Genomic DNA, 24,419 nt, shown 5'->3' on the forward strand with positions numbered 1-24,419 from the left:
CAGTAGGAGGAAATCCGATGGGTTAGATGACTTTCATCTCATCTCAGAAGGCTAATTACACAGCGATGGAGCCGCCTCGAAATTATTTATGATTCTTCCACTGTCCCACTTGTTCTCGACAGCCGAATCATCATCCGACGTGTCCTCGATCGGTGAATCATCTCCTGATCCTCATCTGTGTTTTGCCCTCGTTTTATTTGTTTTAATATCACCTCTGTTTTTACATACACTACCGGTCAAAAGTTTTGGAACACCCCAGTTTTTTCAGTTTTTTTATTGGAAATTATGCATGTCAATGTCTCATTGTACTCTGAAATGAAAGCATAGAACAAATACACAAATGGAGTATAAAAAAATCAATTTAGAAACCAAAATGTATTCTAAACTTTTGACTCATCAAAGCAGCCACCTTTGGCACAAATAACAGCTGAACAGCTGAGCATTCTTTCCACAATGGAAATCAAATATTCTTCAGAAAGTTCTTCCCAACTCTGTTGCAGAAGTTCCCATAAATGTGCAACACTTGTAGGTTGCTTTGCTTTCACTCTTATGTCCAGTTCATCCCAAACCAGCTCCATGGGGTTTAAGTCAGGAGACTGTGCTGACACTCCATGTTTTCAAGGTAGTTCTGGCATAGCTTGGACTTATGTTCTGGGTAATTATCTTGCTGTAGGATGAACCACTGACCAACTAGGAACATACCAGAGGGTACTGCATGGTGCTGCAGAATGCTGTAGTAGCTGTTTTGGTTCAAGGTTCCTCTCAATCTGTTCAAGTCCCCGGACTTGAACAGATTGTCCGCCATCAGTGTGTGAATGTGTGTGTGAATGGGTGAATGTGATGTATAATATAAAGTGCTTTGGGTATCATTTCCGGTATAGTAAAGCGCTATATAAATACAGACCATTTACAATTTACCAATTCTGAAATGAACATTATTTTTCAGTTTTGGGTAACCTTACCTTTTTTTTTTTTTAACTTCTGGCAGTTCAACACTTACCTTTGTACAATTTCAAGCTATTCATTGGACTTGAACTACTTGAATTTCGTTAAAAAACTGGAAAAATTGGGGTGTTCTAAAACTTTTGACCGGTAGTGTACTTATGCACAATTAGGCAGAATATCTAGAGTCCGTCCCGAAGAGTTTTGCCTCAGAGTTGATCAATGGCAACTTCGGGAAGCGACTGAGACCAAAATCCTGACATTTCACATTGATGTTTCAGATCATTAAAACAATTTCTGTGATAAAACTCTTTTGTACTGTAGCTGCGCTCGATTTAACTTTGTGGCATTATTCTTTTCTTCTCCACAAGGGAAAGAAAAACTCCAACAAGAATGCACCCCAAAACACTTTCTGCATCATCAGTACATGAGTCAAACTGTGTATTTATTCTATCCCTGCACAATATATTGTTTCTGCATCGACCGTGGATGTACAATAGTATGTCAGTGAGACAAATGAACTCAAACACACCTTGCTTGAGATATATTTGAGTTTATTCTCTTGCTGCTTGAAACCAAAATAATACATACACAGTTCTCGGTTTCTATGGAAAAAACTACCGAAAAACTACTATAGGAGAAGCCTGATATGTTGAGTTGTTTTTTTAACAAGATGTGGATTTGTTGACATGTGAACAGCAAAAAGAGCAACAGACAAGATAGAAATGCAAAAACTGAAGATTTGTTTGCAAAAATAAGACTAACAGCTGCACAATTACTGCAATATTAATCAAGATTTTGGCTTCTCACAATAAAATAAACAAGCTTAATTGTGATTTTTTTTTTGCTTAAAATTCTCAGCTCATAGAAAATAGGACATTTAGATGAAATCTTTTGGTTTTGTCTTGAATAAATCTGTGATTAAAAGATATTATTTCAATCTGTTCAACGTCATTTTTGGCCACACACCGGTCTGGGATTTATTGCAGAAATAAGTATAACACCAGTTGGACAGCTGCACAATTTTAGCTTCTCCAAATAAAATGAACATAATCGACTGATTTTGACGTTTAAAATGCTTAGATCATAGAAAACAGCACATGTAGATAAAATGTATTGGTTTTAACCTGAATAAATTTGACATTACAGCTAATTATTTCACTTTCTTCAAACTAATTTTTGGTCACACCTCTGTCCAAGCTGATGGAGACTAGGAGTTTCTCTGCGCATAGCCGCCTAGCTAGCTTCTACTGAAGCCTCATTCTAAACATCACATCGATAAAATCCTTTGGTTTTAACTTGAAGATATTATTTCACTCTGTCAAAGTAATTTTGGTGACACATCTGTCCGAGCTGCTGTGCTGCAGTAACTGATTTAGACTAGAAGCTTGTCTGTGCTTAGTCAACTAGCTAGCATCTACTGTAGCTCCATTAAAAACATACCGTGTATTTAAAATCTCTTGGTTTCAATTTGGATAAATCTGAAATTAGAAGTTATTATTTCACTCTACAAGGTTATTTTGGGCACACATCCATCTGATCTGCAGTAACTTGATGGAGACCAGAAGCTTTTTTGTGCACAGCCGCCTAGCTAGCACCTAATGTAGCCCCATAGAAAACATGACATGTAGATAAAATCCCTTAGTCTTAACTTGAAGATGTTATTTCACTGTTTTCAAAGTAATTTTGGTCACACAAATTTCAGATCTGCTGTAACTGATGAGGACTAGAAGTTTCTCTGTGCACAGCCGCCTAACTAGCTACCATAGCCAACACATGAGGCATTTAGAGAACATCAGTAAATTGTAGTGTCTATAAAGAAGCAGATATGTAGCAAGTGAAGCATTTTGACTACAATCTTATTTATATTTTGCTTCTAGAAGATCATCCTGGTGCAAAGATTTGTACAAGAGCAGGAATGTGACAGAAAATGGAAAGCAGCAGTCTGTTTCCTTAAATTTAACAATGTAAATGCTCTAAAATCAATTAATAACTGTGATAAATAGCCAAATCTTGATTCAGTATTGATGAAAATAATCTTGATTATTATTTTGGCTGTAGTGCTGCTGCCCTAGTTGGTTTTATGGAAATATTTCCACTGAGGAAAGGATGATGTCGACCAATAACAGGCACTGAATCTTGCAATTTTTACCACCACGTGATGCAACACGACTAATATTTTTTATCCATTTGAATCAGTACCACAAAGCTCCTTATGACAAGTGCTAAACCAGACAGATTATTTTGTGCCTTTTCTAGCGTTACAAGGTTGCAACGGTAAAGAGTAATTTTCAGCTTTTTTTTAAAAAAAAAAAAACTTCTACAATGATTATTTCTACATCAAGTTATTTAAGTCATCTGGTGAAAGTTCTGAGTTTTTTCATTTTGCCAAAAAGAAAGAAAGAAAAAATTTTCACAAGGTAAATTTTTTCCCCTAATATCATTCAGACTGAATGTATTTTTTAAAAATGATGACAAACATAATGGAAGTCACAAAACTAGCACCTGAACAGAATTTGTGAATCCTCTAAACATTGAACATCTCAATCAACAGAACAAAGAATTAAGTGTTCATTGTTGCAGAACCACAACAACCTCAGCGCACAAAACAAAATCCGGACAACTAAAGTGTCTTATTTTCAGCCTTCAGGCCTAATTTCTTTAAAAACAAACTGCCTGTTGGGCGGTAACAGCCTGTGTTCCCAGAATCGATTTGCTTGTTGTGGAATTCCTGCTGTAATTAGTGCAAATATCTTCAGATAAGGCAGAAATACATTAAAACCAGGAAAGTGCAGTTCTTTAAATGATTCGTTCAAAGACAAATTTAAGAAGTCCCTCTTCAGTATTCATGATTTCCACTTTAAACCAATATCTGTGGTATCTGAGGAGCAACAGTTCAATCATCAGTTTTCCTGCCTCTGTTCCTCCTCAGCATATATCTGAAGATTCATTTATTTTTCTGTCATTTCATTTAGAGAATTTGTTTAAATTTTTAAAAAAAGTAGGAAAGAAGAAGAAGATGTGCGAGTTTGAGGAAATTGCTGTTTAGCTGATAGACTGATGTGTGGCCGTCTATGAGTTGACATTATTCATGATAGTAACAGGTTGCTTTACTCATCATCAGTCTGTACATTCACTTAAAGGCAGACTTTGGTTTATTTCAAGTGGGATTGTAACCGCATGTTTCGGCTGTGTGTTACTTTGAATGCATGAATGTGTAGTTGTTTCTATATTTACACTACCTTTCAAAAGTTTGGGGTCACCCAGACAATTTAATGTTTTCCATGAAAACTCACACTTTTATTCATGTGCCAATATAACTGCAAAAGGATTTTCTAATCATCAATTAGCCTTTCAACACCATTAGCTTACACAATGTAGCACTAGAACACAGGAGTGATGGTTGCTGGAAATGTTCCTCTGAAACCCCATGGAGATATTCCATTAAAAATCAGCTGTTTCCAGCTAGAATAGTCATTTACCACATTAACAATGACTAGAATGTATTTCTGATTAATTTAAATGTTATCTTCATTGGAAAAAGCTGCTTTTCTTTCAAATATGTGGACATTTCTAAGTGACCCCAAACTTTTGAGCGGTAGTATGTTTCGCATGCAGGGGTGAGTCTGCTTGGAGGATTCCATTTCATACATGTGCAGTAGCTTGTATGGTTGGACTTCATATATACACATGCTGAGAATTCGCCCTCCAGCCCTCGACATGCAAATGTCTGCACAGATGCAGATATTGCATGCAGAGATGTGTAGACAGATCTGAACAGACTTGGTAGGATGTTGAATCAAATCAAATCAAATTTTATTTCTATAGCGCCTTTCAAAACAAACCAGTGGCATTCAAACTGCTTTTACATTTTGATTGAAAAATACATAGAAAATTAAAAGTGAAACCAGAAAAAGGAGTTGGAGACTAATGCACATGGTGTCCTAAAATAATATTAGTTAAAATAATAAAAGATTATAAAAGATTAAGAAAAATAATTAACAAAAATTTAAAAAATAGCAATTTCGCCTTGCAGCGTGAGATCCCCGATTTGCGTCCCAGCTTTCCAGGGATCTTTCTGCATGGAGTTTGCATGTTCTCCCTGTACATGTGTGGGTTTTCTCCGGGTACTCCGGCTTCCTTCCATAGTCCACTCCGCCAAGGAACGCGGCAGAGTTATGTGACGATTAGTGTTGGTTTGTCTGACTGTTTGTCTGTCTATTACCAACATTACTCAAAAACAGAGAAACGAACTTGGATGAAATTTTCAGGGAAGGTCAGAAATGACACAAGGACCAATTGATTAGATTTTGCAAGTGATGCGGCTTAATGCACGGATTTGTTAAACATTTCTGTATCATTGCGAGATTGCGTCGTAGCGTCACTGTAACTATGACAACAAATGAACACTACATCAGCTGCCTGTGGACTTATCGGGACTTATCCGTCTGAAATCATACAAAACAACTAATTAAATTGCGGAGGTGTTTCTGAGTCCCATCAATTCCCAATGCCCGTTACATATTTAGGTCATGCGATTTGGTATTCATATGCAACGTACACACGCCTGTGCTCAGCGCAAGGTCATTTTGTTTGTGGGTTTGTGGGTACATGTTCTATGGTGCCGTGATTTCTGCCACGGAATTTTTTCAAGATTTCTTCCATCAGAAATGATACGACTGAGGAGCCTTGGTGGAGTACTGCGCTCTCTGCTTTTCTAGTTTACTCTGTGCTCTACAGTAGGAAACTGTAATACTAGAGTAATTCAGCAGCACATGTTGAAACTAGAAATCGATTCTGCAGAATAAGTTTACAGGATTTGGTTTTTGTTGCTTCTTTTGCTCATGATGTGTCTTTCTGCAAATAAAAAGCAGAATGTGGATAAATTAATGAGGTAAAAAAAAACTAGATTTTCACTAAAAGGGTTCTTTAAGAACAAAAATGTGCTATATTTCAAAGTTTTACTTTAGGTTGCCTCCAGTTACACCAAATACTTGTATATTCCAGATAAATTAGGGCAAACTTCAGTCGGGGATAAAAGAAACACTAGACTCATTGCTATGGACAAACTCCACATCAGTTTCACTATGTTTAGAGTATTAACTCTGCTGTACCATGCTGTCCTTTGCAGCCTTTTCTGACAGAAAACTGGCGCTGTTATATCACTTTCTTCACAGCCACAGAAACAGTAATTTACCCTCACAGAACACAGGAGTTGGTCATCCAGAGCTGTAAGACTTTGGCACTTTAAAATCAGATCCAAACTAACATGTTCAAAGACACAAAAAGCACAAACAAATGAGCTGGCCGAGGTGGCAGCGGACCAGCAAATCTCATGTTCTGGGAGGTAAAATTGTTGTTTTTGTCGACGGAGTCAAAAGAGAACACTGTAATCCCTGCAGTTCCATTTTACACCAGCGACAGTGTTCTGAGGACATTTGAACAGATTTTTCTAGCTGGCCTCATGCCTCACAGCCACTCAAAACAATCAAAGTATACCTGTAAAACCCTTTAAAATCCCGCCAAAAAAGTCCAACCAGCCCTGTTGAGTTAAACAGCAACTTTACTCACGTTTCTCTGTTTGACCTCAACATTTACCTCCTGGACTATTTGTTTGAGATGTAATTGGACTCATTTAGGAGAAGAATGTAAATGCATTGGCAGGCACTTCAAAACATCTCATTATTTCAGAAGTGTTGATGTTGAAACAAAAATTGAAGCAAAGAAGCGCATGTTTAACCCTGAAAACTGAGATTTTCCCTGCAGGAGTCCTGTGCAGTGGAGAGGGGTTTTCAGCATAAGAGTTACATTAAATCAGCTTTAATGTGCTACACAACATTCATCTGTGGCCATCTTGCTTCTGCTTTGTCTACCTCTCACCTGTTCCTTTCTCTTCCCCTCACTCAGCAGCTCCTATGAAGGGCCCTACTGAAAGGAATAAAGATGCTCTTAGCCTCTTAGATTATAATCATTCCTTTTTTATTCATCATAATTGCCCGCTGATTGCAGTAATTTGTATGCACTCACAATTTCAGTGGTCTTTTTTAGTGCTTCGTGGCCATACGCTGCATGCTGTATTTATGGATTTATGGGTTTTTTTGGTGTGTGTTTGTGAGTCAGTTTGAGTCGGTTTGTCTTTTTGAGAGCCGGTAAATGCGAGAACGGGGCGCTAATGTCGCTGTTTGTGAGTCAGAGTTGGTGGTGATGGGAAAAGGAAGAGGGAGGGAAAAAAATCGGTGTTTTTGTAAAGGAAGCAACAGAGGCATTTTTCATGTTGTCACACCAGCAGAGAGGCAGCGAGCAGCAGATATAAGGCGACGGAGTGGTGGTAAAATGGAAGAAAACAACGTGGTGGCGAGAGTGTGTCTTAATTGGAGGAGAGTTGAAGCTCAGAGTGTCTTTGTGAAGTGCTGCAGAATGATAATCAAAGTGTTAGAGGAAAAGAAAGAAAGAGCTTAAAACGCCCCGTCTGCAAATACACAGATTAGCGTGTACACATGCACCTTGCTGCCGTTCAGACTGTCCACAGGGATGCTAACTGTAGGTGTGGAGACAAGACCTTCGTGGCTGTGTGCGATGATGAAGTTTGTGTTGCAAAAAAAACAGTCTATTCACGAGCTGCAAATATTCTCTATAATCAGACTTAGTAAACACCAAAACAACTAAATAAAACACAAAATCAGGCAAAGTCAGATGCAAGTCTTAGATTTACTGTAATTTTAGCCAATTACAGTGAGATACCTGGAGATCTTAATTGGTTATCCGTGCAGCAAGTTACCAAGAAGATGTCTTTACTCGTCATTAAACTATGCATTCATTGAAAGGCAAACTTTGGTTTCCTTGAAGTGAAGTTGTAAGATTGTTCTTACTTTTTGTCTCATTGTGCCTACAAATGTGCATGCGTCTTACTGTCATTCAGACTGTCCACACCCATGCAAACTATAGGTGTGCAGACGAGACCTTGGTGGCTTAGTGCAATGATGAAATTTGTGTTGCAAAAAAACACTTCGTCTACAATGAGCTGCAAATATTCTCTATAATCAGACTTAGTAAATGGCAAAGCAACTAAATAAACACAAAGTTGGGTAAAGTCAGATGCAAATCTGAGATTTACTGTAATTTTAGTAAAATCCAGTGAGATACCTCGAGATCTTAATTATCTGTGCACCAAATTATCAAGAAGATGTCTTTACTCATCATTAAACTATGCATTCATTATAACGCAGACTTTGGTTTTCTTAAAGTGAAGTTGCAAGATTATTCTTACTGTTTTGTCTCATTTCTCAGTGTGTACACATGCGCCTTACTGCAGTACAGACTGTCCACACCGATATACAAAGTGTAGGTGTGCAGACGAGACCTTGGTGGCACGGTGCGATGATGAAATTTGTGTTGTAAAAAAACACTTACTCTACTCATGAGCTGCAAATATTCTCTATAATCAGACTTAGTAAATGGCAAAGCAACTAAATAAGCACAAAGTCGGGTAAAGTCAATTGCAAGTCTGAGATTTACTGTAATTTTAGCAAAGTACAGCGAGACACCTGGAGATCTTAATTATCTGTGCACCAAGTTTTCAGGAAGATGTCTTCACTCATCATTAATAAAAACTATACATTCATTTAAAGGCAGACTTTGGTTTAGTTGTAAGATTATTCTTACTTTTTTATACTTTTTGTCTCAGACTATTCACACTGATGTAAATTGTAGGTGTATTGATGAGACTTTGGTGACAGTGAGATGACGAAATATTTGTTGCAAAAAAACAGTCTACTCATGAGCTACAAATACTCTCGATAATCAGACTTCGTAAACGGTAAAACAAGTAAATAAGCACAAAGTCAGGTAAAGTCAGATGCAAGTCTGTGATTTACTGTAAATTTAGCAAAATACAGCAAGACACCTGGAGATCCAAATAGGCAACCTTTGAAAATGAACAGATTATTGTGATTATCTGTTTAACAAGTTACCAAGAAGATGTCTTTACTCGTCATTAAACTTTACATTCATTCTTTGGTTTCTTTCAGGTGGAGCTGTAGGATTATTCTTAGGCTATGTGTTACTTAACTCTTAATATTTACACTCCAGATAGCTGTGGACACCTACAGAGGCATAGTTGTTGCTATATTTTGTCTTATTTCTTGGTGACTCGGTGAGATGATGACGTTTTGTCGCAAAACACTTACTCTACTCATGAGCTGCAAGTATATTCTGTAATCAGACTTAGTGAATGGCAAAACAGCTAAATAAAACACTACGTCGGGCAGAGTCTGGTGCAAGATTTAGTGTAATTTTAGCAAAATATAGCGCGATACCTAGAGATCTAAATAGGCAACGTTAGTAAATGGACGGATTATGTTGATTATCTGTGCAACAGGTCACTAAGTAGATGTCTTTACTCACCATTAAACTTTATATTCATTCTTTAGTTTCTTGAAGGTGGAGCTGTAGGATTATTCTTATTCTGTGTGTTACTTTTAATATTTACAATCCAGATGCACATACAGATAGCTGTGGACACCTACAGCGACATAGTTGTTGCTATATTTTGTCTTATTTCTTAGTGACTTGGTGAGATGATGACGTTTTTGATGATGACGTTCTACTCATGAGTTGCAAATATTTTCTAGAATCATACTTAAATGGCAAAACAACAAAATACAACGTTGCGTCGTGCAGACTCAAGTGCAAGATTTACTGTACTTTTAGCAAAATACAGCGAGATACCTGAAGATCTAAATAGTCAACGTAAGAAAATGGATAGATTATGTTGATTATTTTTGCACCAAGTTAGCTTAAAGACATGTTCAGTGTTAGCACCAAGATCATAGTGATTCTATTCTGTATCATGCTATAATGGGGAGTCCTATATTTACCACTGTAAACACAAGTTTCCATACACTTGTAAAGACCATGTATATCATGGCAATCTTAATTCTCCAATGACTCCTGGAACTCTCAATTTCCTACGATGGAATCTTTGAAACACATGCATCTTTGTCACATAAAAACAATCCTACATTTTGGTTATTTCAATGATTTATTATTGATTTTCTGTAAATATGACACAATCTGCTGGGTTAAAAATATGCAAACAACAATGCTCACATTTAGTTAAATGTCTTTTGGCCGTTTTCACCTCAACTCGCCGTCCACAAGCTTCTGGTTGTAGCTTTAATCCCTTCTGTGTTTGAATAATTTCATCTAACAGTAAAGTCTACCTTAAACAGCAGCTTTGTTCCAGCACCCATCCCTATGAAGAAGACTGCTGTGAAACACAGAGGATCACACATCGTATTTTCAGACTGCTACCTTCAGGAAGCTGCTACGGATCCTGCAAATACAGGAGCAGCTTTACACAGCAGCCTTTTATTCCTACTTTTATCACACCGCTCAAGAAAACAACAGCTTCATCCAAACTCTTGATATATGGCCACATATTTGATCCGTGTTTCTTTTTGTTCTTCTTGCCACATGAACCTGGTTTAACACATGTGCGATGAATAGACTGTCTGCTGTAAATGTTGCACTGCTGCCCAAGATAAATTTCCCTTTAGGGCCAATAAAGTTGATCTTATCTTAAGTATGGTGATGAATATTAGAAAGATTAGGGAGTTCAGTCAGAAGAAGATAGAGAGGGTAACAGAGAGATTGTGAGAAAGTGGGAGAAAGAGAATCACTTGTTTCTCCAGTGTCACTCATGGCCTCCCTCGGGAGTCTTTAGACCTTTAAAATCTCCTTTTTCCTCCGGCTGCTAACACTCCTATCACTCCTCCTCATCCCTCCATCTCCCTGAACCCCCGGCGGTGCTCCTCTCCTCCATCCATCCCAGCTTCACCTCCACTACACTCCTTCCTTCCTTCCTTCCTTCCTTCCTTCCTCCATCACTTCCTTTGATTTCCTCCTCCCTCCCGTCTCCTCGTTTCCGTTCCCACCGACTGTCAGATATTCTTTTCTCATCCCCCCCACCCTTGTATCCCACCTTCCCTCCCACACCGAAGCTGCTATTTATAAATTTGCTAACTGTACGCGAGGGCGGCGTTGAGGAGAAATGAAAGGAAGTATGCGAATTGTTTGCTGCTCGAGTGTGAAAGCACAGCACTGGAACGCATTTCACCTGCTGAATGTGGCGCCAACATATCAGCACATTGGAGGAAAATCTGATTCTCTGCGAGCTCTTGAGCAATTTTTGTCAAAGCGTTCGGTTTAACACAACCTTCGCATGTCTGAGGCAGCCGTTCAATCAGCTGTGAGTTTAAGAGCGCTTACTTCTGGAAATAGCATTTTATGGATGGCTGAGCAGCAGAAACAGTCTTCACTTCTGACTGTAACATCATTTTGTTATTGTTATGACTCCACATTTTTTTACTAGTTTTAAGCTTTTGAGGTCTCCAGATATCTGAGAGTTCTACTCTGTCTGCAAAACTGCAAAACAAACAAAAAAAAATAGACTTAAGTGTGTTTGGCTCAAATATTTTGTGTGACCTTGTAATTTTCCGGTTTTCAGCCTCAGGACCCAGCTTCTTTCTTGTATCTACATTAATTAAAGGTCCAATATAGTTCCCCTTTTAAGCAAATTAATCAAAGTTTTTTATGCCTCCAGAATCTGTCGTTCAATTTCTCAGCTCAAAACACCACAAAGATGTTTAATTTCACCACAACTGTATAACTCCTGCTTTTAGTTCTGTTCTAAACGGGTCATTTCAGTGTCTGTAGCTTTAAATGCCCCCTTCAGGAAGAAGACTCTCTCTGCGTCAGTGACTGACAGCACAGAGAGAAGCAGTTGACATTTCTGTTGCTTCTCACTTTTTCTCTGCGTGATAATTTGACATGGAAACATCACCAAATTCACAGCAAATCGTGTTGGGTGAGTTTGTAATAAAGTCGATATTTTAGCCACAGAGCTGTGACTTGGAAAAGGCTCTGAAGTGACTGCTGGTGAAGTTGTAGTTTGAACAAGTTACATTTCAGTCACTATTTCACTCTTCTTCTGCTGTCTGACACCAGAAACAGAAAAAAAATATATAAATGAGAACAGCTGTATTGGGAATTCAGCTGTATTTAAATGCAGTTTATGTGAGCACAGAGAGCAGGAGAGAAGCTAACAGATGAGTTTAGGTTGGACTGAAGCACAACAGACGACATGAACACAGTAAACCACACATTTCTTCTTTACTGGTATCAAATAGGGCTGTCAAAGTTAACACGTTAATGCGGATTAATCCATCATCATGATTAATCTCATTAAAAATTTTAATGCAATTAACCTATCTGCAGTTACTTACCATTCGCGCATGCTGTCACTCATGCGCAAATGGGCAGTTGATCCAGTGGTGGCAGAACCAATCAACTTCACATGGCCACATGGAAGACGCTAAACAGCATGTTGGCCATCCCGGGGGGAAATGTGAATGCTATATATATATATATATATATATATATATATATATATATATATATATATATATATATATATATATATATATATATGTATACATATATATATATATATATATATATATATATATATATATATATATATATATATATATATATATATATATATATATACATATATATATAAAATATATATATATACATATATAGTGTATATATTATATAAATATATCTATATATATATATTTAATATAGATTGCAAATTAATGAGATTTAATCGTGATTAATTGAAATTATTCCACAGCAACCCAGTGATTAATCTAATTTTAAAATGTTATTGTTTGACAGCACTAGTTTCAAATTAAAGTTTCCACAGAGCTCTGACCTGTGGACGTAGCATCGAAGGTGGATTTTTTTAAGAGAATGCATTCTAGAAAATGCGCAGCTATCAGAAACACATTTATTTATATATTTCAAGATCAAGTTCAAAGTACTTTATTAATCCCGAGGGAAATTGCAGCAGTCTGTTGCTCACATCCACGCAGACAAGGATAAAAGATAGAGTACACATAAAAAATTTTTTTAAAAATGCAATAAATAAATGAATAATTAATACAACACTGAAATGTGCAAGTTGTCAAGACACAGCAAAACAATGCTCAGGACATCTCCAGCGCTCCTCTCATGCTCCTTCCTGAAATGGCTGCATTATACAGCCTGATGGCACGCGGGACAAAAGAGTTCTTCAGTCTCTCAGTGGAGCACCTCAGTGACAACAATTTATCTTTTTTGTCCACATTAGCCATATCAGCTGCACAACAACATGCTAAAACAGAGGCTTTTCCAATTTTTGTGGGAACATTGGCATCATAAATGAAAGTAATCCACTCGACCTTCCCTCAGATACTGGGAGTACATGAAGACTCTTGTATTCACTCTTGCAGCCAACAGCAGAACATTTGGTTGCTTTTACTCGTGGCTCAGACATTTTAGCGTTAACAGAAGCAGCTTTAGAGAGTAAATAAACCTTTTAATAAACACATTTTTAGGTTGACAGCAATTGGTTCCTCATTTTATATGCAAAACCAGCTTTTTTTACACCTCCAAGTTCATCATGCACATTAAAAATGGATTTTCACAATATGGGACCTTTAAAGGTGGAGCACAAATCACCCAGTGGAAGAATTAATGGGATGGTAAAAAAAAAAAAAAAAAAAAAAAAGCCTCTTTCAATCCAAACAGGTCAAACTAATAAGTTTGCTAATTGCTGCAGTCTTTTGATTTGTCTGAATGGGAACATCAGAAAACTCTGTGATTATTCCAAGTTGGCTTTGAAGTCATTTAAACAGCTCAAGTGTTTCTAAACTTCTCCAGCATCATTTATTTGGAGCAGCTGAACTGAATCTGTTAATGTGAATGTTAGTATTGGATTCTGTAATTAGCAGTGACACAGCTGCTGTCAGAACTTCCTGATATCTTCTGATTAACAACTGTTTTTACGTATTTATGATCTAAACAACATGTGGCATCTTGTCACCATTAATTTTATTGTTATTTGTGCTTTAAGTCCAGTTTTTAGATCACTATACTTTGAGTGTCTCCATTTTATTCTGCTTTATATTGACATTTCTCAGGGGGATATTGTACTTTTGGGTCCACTACATTTATCCGATGCTTTTAAGATGAAGATTTTACACAACAAATAATGCATTAAGAACGTTTGTTCTTAATGCATTATTTGCATTATCATACAGCATGTAGTCGCACTCATATTTCAGATATCAGCCAGTTGTTGAAAGCTTCATTAAACAGTGATTTTTTCCTTCTAAACTTCTCACATCATTTCATTTCAATAAATCTTTGGTTGATTTCACACTTTGGCAAAAAAAAATCAAAGATGAAAAACAGGTTTGTGCACTAATTGTGCATTTGTTTTTGTTTTTTCTCTCCCATTAATCACACCAAAGTTTGTGTACTTAGGTAGGTTCATGCAAGGTTTTGGCTGGAAAGGAGTATTTTTACATTGCTGTAGATCACTTTTGCTTAACTAAAGGATGTGAAAATGTCTTCCACCTCTTGTTTATTAAACTGTATAAAGCTTCAGCATGAAAGTTAGAAGAAGAAGAAAGAAAAAGTTGGGAACAAGTGAGTTTGATCATTTCAAACAGAGAAAAACTGCAGTTTTGCTTGAAAGTAGAAGCTGTACATTTCTGCAGTTTCTGACTAATCTGTTTTTTTTCCACATCTGTGCTGTTAATGGTTCGTTTAAATGATGATTCCTCGTCATCACAAGCAAAGTAAAGCTATCTTCTAACGGCACGGTCTTTGATGCAAAGCAGGAGAATAGGTTTTTTGTTTTTCCGTCTTTTAACAGTGTAAACTACACCCTTTAAAAATGAATTTAGTAAACCTCAAAAGTAATAATAAAAGTCATTATGGCCTTTTAGTGAATGATAGTTTTATATTCTCACGTTGCAAGAAGTTGTCATTTTTACTATTCCTAATTTTATGAAGTTGGAGGCTCTCAAAAAGGAAATAATTTCAGTTCATCTGTTGTTTTGTCTCATATTTGTTCTTGTGTATCATTTTCTCTGCACATTTTTGAGTTTTTTTGTGCTCCAGCTTGTAACATATCTAAAATAGTCATTTCTATGCTATTTAAAATTGATTTTTTTTCCAAATAAAAATGTATAAAATTGGAGAATTTCAAAAAAATAAGAATTTCAGTTTATCTTGGGTTTCTGCCTCATATTTGATCTTGTACATCATTTCCTGTACAGATTCTTGAAATATTTTGTGCTCCAGCTTGTAACATGTAATGTAAAAATAGTAATTTTTATGCTATTTAAAAGTAAATTTGGTAAACCTGAGTGACAATGTCACTTTTGGCCATTTAGCTAGAGGACTGGCAAAAACCAAAAACACTTTTTTGGATAAAACAAAGAAAATTGGAGAATTTCAAAACAATAAGGAAAAATTTCTGTTAATCAGCTTTTTCTATTTTACCTATTGATCTCGTGCATCATTTTCTTTGTGGATTCTTGACGTGTTTTGTGCTCCAGTTTGTTGTAAAATATGCCATTTAAAAATATATTTGTTAAACATGGGTGACATTTTCATGTTTTGCCCTTTAGTAGTGATATTTTTACACTTTAACTCCTGATAAAGAAGATCGGTAAATGCAAAAAAACATTTAGAAAACTCCTAATTTTCTAATATTTGAGACTCAAAAAATAAGAGAGAATTTCAGTTCAGTTTATCTGTTTTTTTTTTTCATTTTTTTTTTGTGCCTCATATTTGACCAGGTGCATCATGTTCTCTGCAGATTCTTGAGTATTTTGTGCTCCAGTTTGTAACATTAGAGGTAAAATAGTCATTTCTGTGCTATTTAAAAGTGAATTTGTTAAACCTGGGTATCATTATCATTTATTGCCCTTGATTAGTGATGTTTTTTCCACTTTAAGCCCTACTAATGAAGGTCAGCAAATGCAAAAAAAAAACCACCCCAACATTTTTTAGAATCAAAATTTGATAAAATTGGAGAGTCAGAAAGTAAGAAACTATTTTAGTATATCTTGTGGTTTTTGCCTCATATTTGATCTCGTGCATCATTTTCTCTGCAGATGCTTGAGGTATTTTGTGCTCCAGTTTGATGTAAAATAATCATTTCTATGCCATTTAAAAATTGATTAGTTAAACCTGGGTGACATTATCATTTGTTGCCCTTTAGTGGTGATATTTTTACACTTGAAGCCCTGCTAAAGAAGACTTGCAATGCAAGAAACATTTATTAAACTCCTAACTTTATAATATTTGAGACTGAAAAAATAAGGAAGATTTTCAGTTCGGTTTTTCTGTTTTTTCTGCCTCATATTTGACCTCCTGCATCGTTTTCTCTGCAGATTCTTGAGGTATGTTGTGCTGTGAAATGGCTATGCTATTTAAAAATGAATTTGCTAACATAATTTGTCGCCATTTAGTTCAGCTCTGCCCAAGAAGACCTGCAAATGCAAAACATATTTTCCCAACTCCTAATTTTAAGCCAAAAAAAACCAAAGAAGGTTTCAGTTCAGTTCATCTTTTTTATGCCTCATATTTGATCTTGTGCTTCATTTGTTCTGCAGATTCTTCAGGGTTTTTCTAAACTCTGTGAAATAGTCGTGGCTGTGCTATTCAAAAGTAAATTTGATAAACCTGAGTGACAGCATCATTTGTTGCCCTTTACTAGGAGATAGTTTGACACTTTCAGCCCTGTTAAAGAAGACCGACAAATGCAAGAAAGACTTTCCTAACTCGTAATTTTATAAAATTGGAGACTCTCAAAAAACGAATTTCAATTCGGTTCATCTTTTTTCTTTTTTTTTTTTTTTTGGCTTCGTATTTGATCTCGTTTGCTGTGCGGATTCTTCAAGGTTTTCGTGCTTCGCTCTGTGACATGTGATGTGAAACGGTAATGGCTGCCATGGGAATAACAACAATGAGCCGAAAATTCCTGAAAATTTCTGAGCAGCCTTTCAGTCGAGTGCTTGTTTTTGTAGTGGAGCCTGAATCTGTGTGAGAGATGGTGTCTGTGAGTGCTTCCCCTCCCCACTTTTTTTTAACCAAATGTGTGTTTTTATCCATGTTGTGTATCAGGCAGAGATAGTTAAGTGCAGGCCTTGGGCACAATGTGTTTCTCTGATGGCTAATACATCCCACACACTGGAGCGTTTCATATGGGGGAGCAACGGAGCACTTTACACAGGGTATTATTTCAATTTCATTTAAATTGCATGTGATACAGGAGCAATTTCTCACCGCTTGAGTGTCACTTAGATAATAGCATTATATATCTGCAGATTTGGGGTATTTGGCTAGCAGGCGATGGAGTGAGAACCAGAAATAGACGGTGGAGGTCCGCTGCGGTTCGCCTCTGTTTCCTACCCACTCATTTTGTACATCTAAAAAGTGTTGCTACAGTACGAAGCCCAGGCTATTGATTTAACAGTGTAAATGTTTGATAATTGTGGTAAATATTCCAGCAGAATTCTGGCTGGATCTGATGCGACGTGTTGGATAAACATGGACTCTAGTGGAAGGAGGTGAAGGGGAGTAAGAGGTGGAAGTTTACTGTATGTGGTGCTGAGGTTGTGTGTTGACTGACTCACCACTAATGAAACATGCAGGAGGTCTGAGGAGTAAACAAACAAATACAATCTTGTGGTCGCAATTCTGCGAGTCATAAATACTGAACTTTTCTGGTTGTTCGGCCTCCACTTTCTGTCTCCCTTCAGAATCTCGTTCCTGTCATTGATTTAACCACAAAAAAGTCATCACTGGGTGTCAAACTGACATTTTTTTCTAGAAAAATAACCCTTTTCTGCCTAAAAATGCCTTCGATGTAACTCTTTCCTCTTCCTCTACAGTATGCAGATGCTAAATTGTAATATTGGAGTACTGGAGTTGAGCTGGAAACTGATCTTGAAGCAGAATGATGATGCAGAAAGTCCCACAATGATAGCTGACAGGATTAGTTCTTTAGGTTTGTTATGTAAAGACATCTGAAATGTAGCCAGTAGACATTAATAAAGCATCGTGTTTTGTAATTTACAAACTTCGCATCTAACATTTATGTGAAAAAACTAAGCTGAGAGTAGTGAGAAGTTGCAATATTGCCCTCTAAAATCTGGTGGAGTCGAAGTTTAATCTCTAAATATTGTAGAAATCTGGAATAAAACTTCTGCAAGAAATGTCAAGACCGCATTATAAGTGCCTGATAAGTGGTGTTTGCAGCTAATATTCTGTCCAAACTAAGTGAGATATCTCTAACTGGTCAGAAAGACACAACAGATATATGGATTAAGAGGCAGTGCTCCATCATGTAACAGCACGAGTTTTTGTTTCTGACAACACAGTTGTTGCTCTCCCTGTGACTTCCTGCTTATTCCAAAAAGTGATTTCAAGATGAAGAGTCATTGTTTGGGTGATTCAGCTCATCGTGGACAGTGCTTGGTATGTTTCCAGAGCAGGACTTCCAGGGTTCCAGAGTGTTGCAGGAGCACTGGAAGGAGAGCATCACTGCACAAGGAGACTACATCAACAGGGATGTTTGCTTAATTAAAATCAGGTGCAGTTTTTGATTTTTATAGGTGCACTCTCTGAAGTTTTTGATATATATGGTTGCTGGAAATGTTCCTCTGTACCCCTATGTACATATTCCATTAAAGATTAGCCGTTTCCAGCTAGAATAGTCATTTACAACATTAACAATGTCGAGACTGGAGTTCTGATTTTATTTTTATTTTTTTTTTTGGTAACAATTATGGATAAAAGAAAATAAGTCTCTAAATTAAAAAAAAAAAAGCATGACATTTTCAGAACTATTGAGTTAATCTATTAAATTCCTTGTTAAGAGCAGGAAAAGTTGCCATCAATATCAACATGTAAGATCTGAGCAGTGAGTTTAGACTTGACAGCATTTGTTGGACAAATTCTTTAGCACAGAAAAGTTTAGAGACGAAGCGACAACAGAAGCATCTCGACAGAATTATGTTGTAACGGGTTGTCAGGGGCTTCATCTGTTCTCCAACGTCCAAGTTGTGCGTTTGTTTGGCAGATTTTGTGTCTGCAAATGTTGCACTTTAAGATGAAAACTCCACCGGATTCGACTTGAAAGTAAAGAATCGTCATTTTGCCTTTTTCAAGCTGTTTCAGACTTGATTTTTCCATTTACCTCAGGGTCCCATTCGGCTGCCTCCTTTTGAAACCGATCAACTCGAGCACCCCCTCACCTTTAAAACTCACCAAACTGTCAGACGAACTCCCGGAAGCAGATGGCGAAATGAAACATCCACAAAAACTCCGGATTGCGCTCTCATGGCTTCGCTCTGCTCTCCGTATCCTGACCCTCCAACTGATGCTCTTAGCGTGCAGGCTGACGACAGCTTGGCTTTTTTGGTGCTCGTTCAGTGGTTTTTATGACTAGTATATCTCCATACTTATGCAAATGAATGCCACACATTCCCTGCCCTTTGAATTCTGTTTTTGGGAGCTCTCTGGTGGAACGGAGCCATGTGAGGGTGGGTGGCTGTGGGAAAGGAAACTAAACTGTTAGATCCTGTAGTTGCTCAAAAAGAAGGAGAAAAAAATTGCTCTCGTCAGTAGAGAAACTTTTGCAACTTTTCTGGAATGATTTGAAGATGTTTATTCAAATTTCAAGCATATGCATTCAGTTTCGCTCATAAAAGCAGGTGGATGGAAAACAATCAGCCCCTCTGGTCTGCTACAGTGGGAACAACAGGTGTGAAATCTGATGTTTTCAGTCTGAGAGCTACAAGTGTTTCTCAGAGATTACGAACCTCACTGCTGCATCTGCCCTCTGAGAAACCCTCCTTCTCCTCCATCCGTCTTCCTTCCTTCCAGCCAATCCTCTCATGCGGTAGATCCGGCCTCCTTCCGTGTGGCGTTTCTGCCGCCGCTCGTTGTTTATTGAAAAGCCAGTTTGTTGTTGACCATGAAGAAATCGATGGCCGGCGTCGGCACGCTTGTTCACATGCGTGGAGGGAGGCTGAGATGGCATCTATTCGCTCAGTTTGTGTGTTTGTTTTCCAGCTGCGAGGAAAGGCCGGTGTCACCCTCCGTCACCCTCCTCCCCCATCCATCTGTCTGCCCCTTCGTTGTGCATTCAGCCTGTTTTCTCCTCACCCCTGTTTTCCTTCAATCCGTCCCTGCCTCCTCCTAACCCTCCCTTCCTCCTCCTAAACCTCACTTCATTCTTCTGTTTTAATTATTTTCTTTCCTAATCCCTTTTTCATTCTATTCCCTCTCTCTTTTCCCACTGTGTTTGTGATCATGCATAATTGAAACTTGCTTCCTTCTCTGTCTGACACATCTATCTATCTATCTATCTATCTATCTATCTATCTATCTATCTATCTATCTATCTATCTATCTATCTATCTATCTATCTATCTATCTATCTATCTATCTATCTATCTATCTATCTATCTATCTATCTATGAAGCTTGGAAAAGAATGCCACCTGCTGGTCAGGAGAAGTAAATGCAGCCAAACCTTGCTGTCATCCGACACAAAATCTCTCACAGGTTGATCAAGCATGCGTCTACACAAAGTCTCTTTGTCGCTTTCCTTTAAAAGAGCTACTTCACATGATCAGTCAATAAAAAACTTGCCCTGTGTAGCTTTTTACATTCATTCATGATCCTCTGAAACCGCTGCAGATGTGCTAGTTCAGTGAAATCAATGGAATTTCACATGTGAAGCTCAAAGCGCTAAAAGAAACAAAAAAACAGCATTTAAAACCCAAATATCCCACGTAAGATGGATAATTCGTATATTCAGGCAGTTTTCCAGACCTCAGGAGAAAGGTGTTATTTGCCTGAGGTGAGTCTTTGTTTGTATGTTTGTTTTGCATCATCTTTTTTCCATCCAGATGTTTCCTCCTCAAATCTCTTCAGGCTAATTGTTCCGCAATCTGGGAGCAGATGGTAAAGGACAAAGATGATCGGTTCTGGCAAATAAAAGGAAAGGTTCATCGTTAAAGTGTGGGGAAGAAGGAAAGTGTGTTTTTGGATTGATGCAAGTGTGTTTTAAAGCTGGGGAAGGCACACATCTGGAAAGACGATGAAAAAATGACCGAATTTGGATAAACAGCCAAACATCTGCAGCTTTGCCTGTCATGTTGTCAGCCCAGTCTGAAGATAGTCGCTCTACAAGTCAACATCACGTATAAAAGGTGGTAAAAGGTGAGCGTAGTGGTTTGAAAAGTAAAGCTGATGCAGTAATGCCTTAAAGCTGCAGTATTTCTAATAGCCATCAGGGGGCGACTCCTCTGGTTGCAAAAATATTGACCGCATAGAAGTCTATGAGAAAATGACTCAACTTCTCTCTTGATTTTTTAATTCAGGAAACATTCTTTCAATCAATTTCTGGTCTCTATCACTTGTTTCAAGTTTCCTTCAACAAAACATGATGTTGCTTTAGTAAATTATGATCCCGTTTAGAGTAAAATAGATGATAAAACAGGGTTTTTTAGTCAGATCCTCCTCTTGCTTGTCGAAAAGTAATTCCAAAATTGAGGCTTTAAAACAATAATCCACAAACTAACAGGTTACATCCATCTTTAATTTACAGCCTGTGGTTGGTTCATGAGGGATTTGAACCTTACTCTGCTGAGTTAAAGTCCACCATGGCACCACCACATCTTATTTTTATCATTGACTTGGTGATTGACTCCTTTCAGGGGTTAGATAGCCTGAAAATGGAACCAAAAGGAGATTCAGAAGTCGTGCTTCCCTTCAAACCACTTGAATTACAACATACAGAAGGGTTATTGTGGATTCTTTTTCCCAGTGATGCACAATTTATGGCCTCAGTCAATTTGTTTCAAGTATACTTCATCACAGCATGATGTTAATTTAGTAAATGATGTTCCCATTTAGCATAAAACAGATGATAAAGGAGTGTTCTAAACCAAATCTACCCCTTGGTCATGGCCATATTCCAAACTCAAGACCTCAAAACACTTGTCTGGAAACTAGCAGGCTACATCCATCTTTGATCTAGAGTCTATGGTTGATTCATGGGGGATTTAAGCCTTTCTCTACTGAGTTTCAGTCCTCCATTGCACCACCACATTACTTGCACCGTGGACTTGACTGACTCCTTTCATGGATTAGATTTTCTAAAGTCTAAAAACATACACAAGTGAAAGTCAAGAAGTCTAGTTTTCAGTCAAACCACTTGAATAGCAATAAAAGGTTATTATGGATTTTTTCCCCAGTGATGTCCAATTTGTGGCTTTAGTCAGTTGTTTCAAGTCTTCTTCAACACAACATGATGTTAATTTAGTAAATTATGATCCCATTTAGAGTAAAAAAGGCAATGAAGTAGGGTTCTATGTTAGATGTGTCAAAAACAACATGGTGACGAACAAATTCCAAACTCAAGGCATCGAAACATTCGTCCAGGCTACATCTATCTTTTGATGTACAGCCTATGGTGTCTTCAGAAGGGATTAGAACCTTTCTCTACTGAGTTAAAGTCCACCATTCCACCACCACGTCCTATTATCAGCATTAACTTGATTGACTTCATTCAAGGGTTAGATTTTCTGAAGCATAAAAATGCAACCAAGAAGAAGTCAAGAAATCCAGTTTCTTCTCAGTCCACTTCAGTAGCAATATACTTAAATTTTACTATGAATTTTCGATGTTGATTTTGTAAATTATGTTCCCATTTAGTGTAAAATAGATTTTAAAGGAGGGTTCTCAGTCAGATCTACCAACAACAAGATGGTGACGGCCAAATTCCAAATTCAAGGCATCGAAACAGCTGTCTAGACGCTAATGGGCTACATCCATCATTGATATACAGTCTATCAGTGTCTTCATGAGGGATTTGAACTTTGTCTACTGAGTTCAAGTCCACCATTGCATCACTACATCCTACTATCACCATTAACTTGATTGACTCCTTTCAAGGGTTAGATTTTGTGTGAATTTTATGGATTTTTCCCCCAATGATTCCCAATTTATGGCCTCAATCACTTGTTTCAAGTTTCCCTCAACACAGCAAGATGTTAATTAAGCAAATTATGGTCCCATTTAGCATAAAATAGATGATAAAGGAGGATTCTAACCTCTCAGTCATGGCCAGATTCCAAACTCAAGGCATCAAAACAGTTGTCCAGAAACTAACAAGCTACATCCATCTTTGCTGTAGAGTCCATGGTGTCTTCATTAGGAATTTTGAATCTTTCTTTCCCGCTAACTAATTGCACCACAGTGGACTTTTAACCTGTCTTACTTGCTACATGTGGAAAAGACTTGACTGGAGACTCTTTGAGTTATAATATACCAAAAGGTTATGTTTTTTTTAATCCAGTAATGCCCAATAAATCCTGCTTACCTCCACTTTAGATGTCTACGATTACATTCCTACATCTTTCAAAAAACTGCAGTTTAAGTGAAGATTCAAACTGTATCTGTAGTAATTACTGAGCTATTTTCTTGCAGCTGGAGCAGCAAAGGCTGTTTTCATGTTTAGGTAAATGCTCCAACATCAGCTAAATATATGCTAAATGGGTGGAAATCATAGGGGTAATTATCCTTTTATCATCTCCGTATCAAACACGGTAGCTCATGTTTACTTCAGTGGTGGTGATGAAGTATGATTTCATTTTTTTTTTAAAGCAGAGCAAATAACCTGCAAAAACCATCCCACCCTCCCTTTGTTGCTGCTGCCAAGCTCCCCGTGATAGTTGACGATTGTGCGTTGGTTGTTGTGTGCAGAGCCGGGGTTTTTTTCTTGTTTTTTTTCCTCCTCCTTCTTCTTCTTCTTTTCAATGAGAGCACACAGTAATGACAGGCTTTTACAGTCAATTCAGACGCCTCTCCGCCCTCTGGAAATCATAAACAGGCTCTTAATTGAAGGGAAATGTGGAGGTCAGCGCGAGCCTCAGCTGAAGATTTACGGCATTCATCAGCGCTAGCGTACGACACGAAGCTCAGAGGTGAACACACAGGAATTCTTTATGTTTGTGTGACTGCTTCAATGCGGCCCCGTAAAAGCACACACAGCGCTGACACCGACAGGAAACTTGACTTTTAATTACCTGAATCCGCATTACATTTCGCCTTGAGTTCCCTGTGAAGGTTTATTCTCCTCACATACCATTAAATGTGTTATTCTGTGAGGTTGTTGTACTCGAGACTCGCACCGCGAAACACATAAAAACACAAATATTGCAAGTGAGCAACACTAAAGTGCCAGGAGCATGAAATTTCACTGGATCGGCAGTAATGTTCTCTTTCTTCCTTTTCCCTCCCTGTGTCCGTTTGTTCTCGGCAACAGAGGAAGAACGCCAGATCATCGCGGCTCCATCAACAGGTGCAGTAATAGGAGGCATCCTCGGCGCCCTCATCTTCATCGGCGTCATCATCGGCGCCATCTTCCTCATCCGTAAGCGCCAGGAGGACGGAGAGTAAGTCTTCATTAGCAATCCTGTATCTGCTTCATCGTTTGTTTAACCTCTAGTGCGAAATCAATCTCCCCCCAGAGGACGGAGGCTCATTAAATCT

At 37.8% G+C, this 24,419-nt stretch overlaps 1 protein-coding gene across 1 annotated transcript in view; it reads left to right on the forward strand.

Annotated features, from left to right (window-relative positions):
• pvrl2l (PVR cell adhesion molecule related 2 like) overlaps positions 1-24,419 on the forward strand; it is a 497,519-nt gene that overhangs the window by 451,144 nt on the left and 21,956 nt on the right. Inside the window, exon 7 of the mRNA XM_055017902.1 lies at positions 24,193-24,322. Within this exon, the coding sequence (XP_054873877.1) occupies positions 24,193-24,322 (130 nt within the window). The remainder of the gene's footprint in view (positions 1-24,192; positions 24,323-24,419) is intronic.

This window comes from Amphiprion ocellaris, chromosome 15 (assembly GCF_022539595.1).
Source record: "Amphiprion ocellaris isolate individual 3 ecotype Okinawa chromosome 15, ASM2253959v1, whole genome shotgun sequence".
NCBI classification, from domain to species: domain Eukaryota; kingdom Metazoa; phylum Chordata; class Actinopteri; family Pomacentridae; genus Amphiprion; species Amphiprion ocellaris.